The sequence below is a fragment of the Kryptolebias marmoratus genome, linkage group LG10 (genome assembly GCF_001649575.2).
Source record: "Kryptolebias marmoratus isolate JLee-2015 linkage group LG10, ASM164957v2, whole genome shotgun sequence".
Lineage (NCBI taxonomy): Eukaryota > Metazoa > Chordata > Actinopteri > Cyprinodontiformes > Rivulidae > Kryptolebias > Kryptolebias marmoratus.
The window spans coordinates 3,275,121-3,283,412 of record NC_051439.1 but is presented as its reverse complement, the minus strand read 5'-3'; the positions used below and the strand labels follow the sequence as shown (position 1 = coordinate 3,283,412).

The window sequence follows — 8,292 nt, the reverse complement described above, 5'->3', positions numbered from 1 at the left end:
AAGAAAGAAAATCTGCATTTTTCTCATATTTGGGTTTGAATGGATCAGTCTGAAAAACGGCAACAAAACAATGTCATGCAAAACCACAGAGGTTTAATATTAGCTATTCTTTCAAAAGTGCATGACATTACTGAGAAAAAGTTGTTTCATAACACTCTGGCTAGCCTCACCTAGAGAAAGACTTTTGCTCCTCTTTCCATCCACTGCTCTGTGACGTGTTGCTGAGAAGGTGCCAACTATTGATAATTATTTGACATCACTTCCAAAATCCCCAGAGTATCATTTAAACTGTTACATTTTAGATTTCATAGCTGCTCGAGTCTGAATGCGCTGCACTGCTCTGCCAGAGGAGCAGAAATATGAGACTCCAGTCAAGCAGATAGTTTGGTTTTAAACTTGCTCACTGACAGTCTCCTCAGACTCCGTGGCTGTCTGTGGAGAGGACCCAACAAGTCGCAGATCAAACACAGACCCTGAACCCTGAACCACTCGTTCACCCTTCCCCTTTTCAGCAGGTTCATATCTGTGTGGCCTCTGTGCTCGCCTGCGCTCCCCTGATTAGAGGCTGCAGCACTAATGCAAATAAACGCTGCCAGATGTGGCTGAACTGCCTCACATGGTTCCATTCAGTTGGTGCATGAAGGGGATGGATGAAGAAAAACAAAGACATGAATTAATTTTATACAAATGCAACATGTTTGAAATTTTCCTTAAAAAAAAACTCTGCTTTCTATATTTTGTTTAGGAGCAAAATAAACTGAGGGGATAAAAAATAATAAAATAAACTGTCATGGTTTGAGTTACCCATCAATCTAAAAACGATGTCAACACATTGGACGGCAAAATATGTTATTCTGCTCCAAATTAGAGTCAAAACTGTCAGGAACAAAGGCAAAAACTTTCATTTCAAGATGAATTCTAAATCCACCATTTTACAATCTTCAAGGTAAGGATTACCTGCTTTAAAAGCGTTAAAATAATCTGCCATGTCGAGAAACTCAACCCATCTTTGAAGCATGTATTTAGCATCTTACTCCACAAGCTGTGGCCATTTTCAGAAATGCAGACATTGAATCTTCCTCTTGTTTCGTCCTTTACTAAAGAACAGGAAGCTCTGAATCTAATCCTCCCAAATATTCTTTAAAGAACTCCATGAAGACTGTAATGCCAGAAAGCCCCCCAAAAAGCTCGAGATCAAGCCACTAACCACTGACATTGAGTGTGGCAGGTAAAGTCACCTGATTTAAGAGGTGACTTGAGCTCTTTCAAAAACCAAGACCGCCCCCTATTGGTCAAAAATGTGTACAACACTTGTTTTTGTGACATCTCTCATATTCCCAACTGCCTATAAATATGGATGCCAGATATCTTCACTGACTAGTGTTTTAGAATAAATTTGAGATATATGAAGACTGTTTCCATAGCAACATGGCTTCCTCCAAAAGAGTTTCACCTGCAAAACTGGAAAGGTCAAAGCAGAGAGCAGAGTAATGGAGGATTAGTCACGTTCATTAAAAATGACGAGTATCCTGCGTTGCATATTGAATCAACCGTCCACCCTGAAATAATCATCCCAGCTGCTTCATCAGCGGAGTGTTTGGGATCAAACAGAGCCCAGATGAGCAGTCAGTGTTGGATGGGACAAGCATGAAGTTGGAAACACAGTAAAAGACTTAAAAACCCACCAGTAGTAAACAGGATGGGAAATGTGGAAAATGTTACAGACCCCGTAGAGAAAAGAAAAGAGACAGAAACCAAATGAGGCCAGGTGAAAGAAGGAACAAACTAAAAAGGTTTATTGAAGGTAGCAGAAGATGCAAAAGACAAGATAAGAATGGTAAAGTAGGGGTGGGGGCACATACAGAGACAATTCTGTGTTCAGATAGATTTAATGTCTTTGTGTTACAAAAGAGTTTTTTTTCTTTGTGTTTTTACAGCTCAGCAGAGCCTAACATGTCTGTTCTTGTTTATCAAAATATACATGTTCTGAACGTAAAGTGAATATAATCCAAATTATTCTGTGGTACAAAAACCATGAATATATACAATCATCAACCCCACTTCGTACAATAACCCCCACCCCGCTCCCATATAAAAAGAAGAAAAATAAAAGCTTTTAACAAAATCAAAAGGCATATAATCCTCTACACATCTTCATCACAGCTAGGACTGTGTTCAGTTACAGATCCGCTCTAAAGCAACCTCTACCAACGTAGCTTCTGTAAAGTGAAACATAAAAAGGGATACAATATACAGTATAAGTCATTTTAACTAATGTGATGTGTCCAAGGCATTCGAAGAGTACAAATTGAAGCTTTGTGCCTGTAGAAGAGCGGGGATTAAAACAGAAAAACCTTAAGAAATCATAACATTACAAAAACAGCAGGGGAGGGAAAGAACACGCTTTGGTCCTCAACAGCAAAAAACCGTTTGCAGCTACATGAAGCTTCGTTAAGTCCTGCATAAGAATCGTTTACAAAAAATAGAAACCGAGCACATCTATCAGTGGTCCAGGCTGGAAACTGGTGCTAGAGGCACTCAGGAATGTGACAAAGTTTAAGACTTTTGTGATGGTGTCACCTTGGACCTAACATTAAGGAAAAGTGCACTGACTGACTGTGGTGTAAGTAGAACACAGGCAGGGAATGAATGAGGATTTTTACACCATAAAAATCTGATTTCCTGAATTATAGGAAAAAGCAAAACACAAAAAAAAAACATATATATACTGGGATTTTAAATACAGCCCAAGACTGTCATAGCCATCATGTGGACAATGCCTTTAAGCTGCCCCCTCTCAGGCGGAATTACCTGAATATATTGGTAGAAAGGCATCTTTGTGGACAGGTAAGATTAAAAACACCTGAAAGAGGGGTAAATATAGTCAACAGACCAAGCTTGTTTCAGCACTGGAATAAAAACTCAAGAGCTCAAGGCACTGCCATTAAACTTAGCCACAACAAGGACATGCCAGTTATAAGTCAACAAGATCCACATGTAAATTTTTATATATATAAAAAAAAAGATAAATGAATATATAGTTTTAAACATATATGAAAATAATCTGGCTAAATGAGGCCCCAAAAAACATTGCCCTAACAGGACTATGGTAGTGACGTGGGGACTGTAAGACAAGAAGGCTGACTCCAGCTCTACATCAGCAACACCACACCTAACAGAGCTACACCACCTAGAAAAGAAAAAGCAACTAACTTACATTCGTAATTTCTAGATACATGAGGCTATACGCATACAAAAGATTTAAAGAAAAAAGACTGAATGATTCTCCCTCCCCCTGTCAAATTGAGAAATGCTGGTAAAAACTGCGTAAAAAACAGGCATTTTGAAAGGCGTGTAATTTCTAATCAAAATAGAAGAATCTGTCTGAGGTGAAGTAAGGCACAAGACTGTAGACAAGAAAAAAAAAAACATGTTCATATTGAATAACTTCTTATAGTGGTATGAATCCCAAGCAGGGAGGGGAGAAACAAAATGGTTGTGGTATCTGAGCCAAAACTTAAATTCTTCATCTGTAACCATTTCTGACTGGCCAAACAGGATCAAAGTGGCTTTTCAAAGAGGAAAACAAATATTTCCAAACACCTACAACAAATAAAGGAATGCTCAAAGTGTGGTTACAGTTTCTCCACCTACGCTTGTGTGTGTGTGTGTGTGTGTGTGGGGGGGGGGTCTTAAAGCGATCTGGTCTAAGGAACAGTTCATCAGCTGCCTCTACTTTACCTCCTAACATACCTAACCTAACATGTTTAATTGCAGAATTTTGCTCATCTACCAGAACCCCTTGGAAACTTTGGTCAGAACAAAGTAAGAATTAGGTCTGGCTGCCTTCTCTGAATCAGAAACTGTTGCACTGTGAGTCAAACAGCTGATACCGTGTTTCATTCTTACAAGCAGGACTTATCAATTCTAGATGGACTCAATCTATACAATTAGCTAAAGATGCACTTATGCAGTTTTCCCCTTTTTTAACAAACTTAAAGAAGCGTAACATACAAGGTACACATTCAAATGATATGCTGGGAAATAAGTGAATGTAAACACATCTAGCTAAACAACAGAACAGCAGCCAATCTCTGCACAACAAAAGGGAATGTTAACACTTCTGTATATTAATTTGAAATATCGTGTCCTTGATATCAAATACAACAAAAATCAGAAGCAAAATCTATTGTTTTAAAGACATGTTGTTGTCTTTAGAACTGGAATAGGTAGTTCTAACTAATCTGCTAACCAAACCCAATTAAGATGACTCGAAGAAGGGAATAAAGGAGCAACATTCTCCAAGGAGGGAAAAAAAAAAGACCAAAACAAACAACGCTACTATAAACATGTTATGAAAGCCATTTCCACTGAAGGCAACCTTGAGAACAGTAGCATTCAGGTGGCAGTAAGCCTGGAGGGTGGAGGGAAAAGGCACTCAGATGGTGGACTTTGAGAAGGACACTCGAAGGTGATGGTTCTCCCCCAGATCGTGGTTGTGGAACTCAATGAGGCACTCAATTGCCTCCTCAACTGAGCCCATCTGGATCAGGGCCATCTTGCGGTCCTTTCTGTCAAACAAAAGGAAAAAGGCTTTACGAGAGCGTCAAGATGTGTGTGCTTATTTGAAAAGTTGCCAGAGGATTTAAATTTCCAAAACCCTTTTATACACTTCACTAGAACAACAAAAATATAATAATCAAATGTAGATTTAAGTTCTAAATTATTTGGGAATTTAGCAAAAATTGTCATGTGTTCTGAAGACAGAAACAAACAAACTTAAGGTATCTAATCTATCACTTACTGAAAGAACTTGAAGGCTTTGACTGTGGCTCCTGAGCTTATAAACAGTCTCTTCAGATCATCCTCGACCACTGAAGGCCTAAAAGAAAAAAGAGAAAAAGAAAACCCATGAGGAAATCAAAAACAAAAACTACATTTGTAGAATTTCTGGTTGAAAAATATCCCAACTACCTAACCGATGCATAGAAGTTTAGTTAATAAAAGCACTCACGGTATGTTGGAGAGGTGGAGTGTTGCAGAGGGCGGGAAGATGTTGGAGTAGTTTTTTGAGCCGGGTTTCTTAAAACGATGCAGTGGTGAGTTGCTATAATCCTTAGTGAGGCCCTGGTCCTCGTGGCCTTCCCTGGGCAGCTGAACTGTTGTGTGTTTCGACAACGTTACGCGCATGGCCCTGCCATGAAGCCGCTGGCCATTCAGGTGACTCATCGCTGGAAAACATAAAAGCCTTGTGAATGATTACACTCCCCCCACCCCTTCAGACATCATTTTTCCATTCAAGGTTTTATTTTTAGCTCTATAGATGGTATCAAACTGGGCTTCGACTGCTGGCGACTAGTTTGGAAACGTTGTTCGCGAGACAGTCTCCAGAATGTCCTTACTTGAGTCACACAGGCGCGCAGGATTGGGGCTTGACATTTGAACATGTTTAAAAAATTTGAGTGACAAATTTTCTCGGAAAATACAGTTGTTCCGGGTATCTCAAACCAGGGCTGGGCCATATCATATCATTCACGATAATACCGGTAAAAAAAACTTGCCTGGGAAAATAAATTTTATCATGATATGCTAATTTCATGGCGTAAATACGTCACTCCACCACGCAGAGGATTACGCTCATGTGGTTCATGCAGCGTTATTCAAGTTGTAAAGGTGAAGGCAAACATGGCTGAAAGAATTAATTCCCAAGAAAGGAGGTACTTCAGTGGTGTGGAATTATTTTGGATACAAACGAGCAGATACAGAACAGACCACAGTAATATGTAAGGAGTGCAAGAAGCCTGTAATATCGAAAGGGGGAAATACCTCTAACTTATTTCATCATCTCAAGCATCAGCACCCGTGTTTTTATCAGGATTGTATGAAAGTCCGGGAGGAACGTTCGGCAGCTAACACTACACAACCAAAACAACGTAAGCTAGTTCAGTATGGCATCGCCGAGTCTCTCGCCAGCTGTACCCCGTATGAGAAATCAAGCAAGCGCTGAACGATATTACTGAAGCTGTCACAATTTGTTTGGCAAAAGATATGAAGCCAATCCAAAGTGTAGAGAAGGAAAGCTTCAGTCATCTTGTTAAGAAGCTGGACCCACGATACACCCTCCCAAAAAGGAAATACTTTTCCAAGACAGCACTCCCACACATGTACCGATTTATCAGTAAGTTTCCTTCATTTATTCCACAATTACGCAGCTATTAGTTGTTCAAGTTTGCACAGGTACAGATGCATTACAATAAATTAGAATATTGAAGAGTTCATTTGTTGCAGTAACTCTATTCACTATGTGAAACACATTATATCGATTGATTCCAAACCGTTTTCCAGCCTTTATTTCTGTCAATTTTGATTGAGGTTGATCATGATGATTGTCCACTTAACAGCTAAGAAAACGATGACAGTTAATAATTATATCAAATCAATGAAAAATATTTATTGCAAAAATGTGAGCTTAATGGAAATTATGTATAAAATCTGCTTTAATTAGTTAATTTTAATGTGATAAACAGTTCTCATTAAAACGCTCTAATTTTCTAAGATGTCTGTGTCTGAATTATTATAATGCTAACTACTTCCTCTTAGATGATACAAATACCACAGCTGTACTTTATATGCCAAAAATATTGAAAAATAAATTAATGGGACAATCAGATTGTGTGGTATTAATACCATTACTGGTATATTGACATATTGCTAATATTATAAAAAAGAAAGATTTAGGAATCTCAGTAGGAAGGACCATGACCTGATTATGTCTGGAACGCGAAATGATAAAAAATTTAATATTTCATAAATTCACAGTGATTTAAGGCATAAAAAAGAAAATGATATATTTTGTGTGTTACAATAATAGTAAAATTAAAATTGATTTCAATCTGTCTGTCTCTCTTCCCCTCCCTACCTATCCTACCTGCAGAGAGAAGCATGAAGGATCCCAGGATTGACAGAGCTGTGGCAGTTTGTAAGAAGATTCTGAGTTTTTTCTCCAACAGCTGAAAGAGGCAGCGTGCACTGTTGGAGGCTCAAAAAAGAGAGGGAACAGCCCAACACAAGCTCATCGCGGAATCTCCCACAGACAGAAAATGATCCAGCGGGTGTTGGAACAAGAAAAGCCCATCACCCAGGTCTTAGCTGCTGACCGATCAACAAGGCACCTGGTCCTCACATGGCAAGATCTACAGATTCTAGATTCTGTGAGCAAAACCCTGAGTCCTCTGGTCAAGTTCACTGATGCTCTGTCTGCTGAGGACTATGTCACCGTCTCGTGTTTGAAGCCTGTCCTTCAGCTGTCCAGCACTAGCATTCTTCTCATGAAGGAGAACAACATAGAACTCACAAGAACCATAAAAATCTCAATACTGGCGTACCTGAACACCAAGTATGAAGAAGACCCAGTGGTTGTGGAACTAATGAAGCTGGCAAACATGCTTGACCCACGGTTCCAGAGTCGGTACATGGACCAAGAAAAGAGGCAGGTAATCAAAGACAGAGACTCAGCGAAATGGAATCCTTCCTGCAAGGAATAGAGGAAGCTGAAACGCCACAACAAGCTTCTGGGTCAGCTGAAGACAGCCCAGGCCCAAGTGATAGAAAGTTGCCAAAGAAGAGCCTCGGAAGCTTTTTTAAGAGGGTAACAGGAAGTGACAGATTGGGAACAGGACCATCTGCAAGACAAAGAATTCAGGCAGAGTTAAACAACTACCTAGATTGTCCTCCAGCAGATAGTGAGAGTGATCCTCTTCACTGGTGGAAAGTGCACGAGGTTAACTTTCCTCAGGTTAGCCGTTTGGCTAAAAAATACATGTTCTGCACAGGAGGGAACATTGTGACCTGTAATAGATCTGCACTGAAGCTTGCTTCAGGGATTAGGCTTGTGTTCTTGAATAAAAATCTGAGACTTGATAAATGATAACCAGATAGATGGCTATCTTCTCCCAATGATAAGCAATCCTTTCAGGCAGCATTTCATTTGTTTTCAGCTTTTGTCACAAGTTTTGGAAGTAACTTGTACCTTATTTAAAGGCAGCATATTTTTGTTGCATGTTAAATTTATACTCAAGTTTTCATTGTATTTAGTTTTCGTGGTGGATTTTGTTATTCTATTTTTTTATGACAACTTCAATCTAAATACCGTATTTTCCGGACTATAAGTCGCAGTTTTTTTCACAGTTCGGCTGGGGGTGCGACTTATACTCTGAAGCGACTTATGTGTGAAATTATTAACACATTATTATATCATTTCACATGTTATTTACACACTAAACCGCAAGAGGG

At 39.3% G+C, this 8,292-nt stretch overlaps 1 protein-coding gene across 1 annotated transcript in view; it reads right to left on the bottom strand.

Moving 5' to 3' along the window:
• Window positions 1–1,769: 1,769 nt before the first annotated feature.
• The window catches only part of ptbp1a (polypyrimidine tract binding protein 1a), an 18,194-nt gene continuing 11,671 nt past the window's right edge, over window positions 1,770–8,292 (bottom strand). Inside the window, exons 14-16 of the mRNA XM_017421544.3 lie at window positions 5,015–5,231; window positions 4,805–4,882; window positions 1,770–4,571 (exon numbers count right to left, since the gene is read on the bottom strand). Of these exons, the coding sequence (XP_017277033.1) occupies window positions 4,439–4,571; window positions 4,805–4,882; window positions 5,015–5,231 (428 nt within the window). The 3' untranslated portion in view covers window positions 1,770–4,438. The remainder of the gene's footprint in view (window positions 4,572–4,804; window positions 4,883–5,014; window positions 5,232–8,292) is intronic.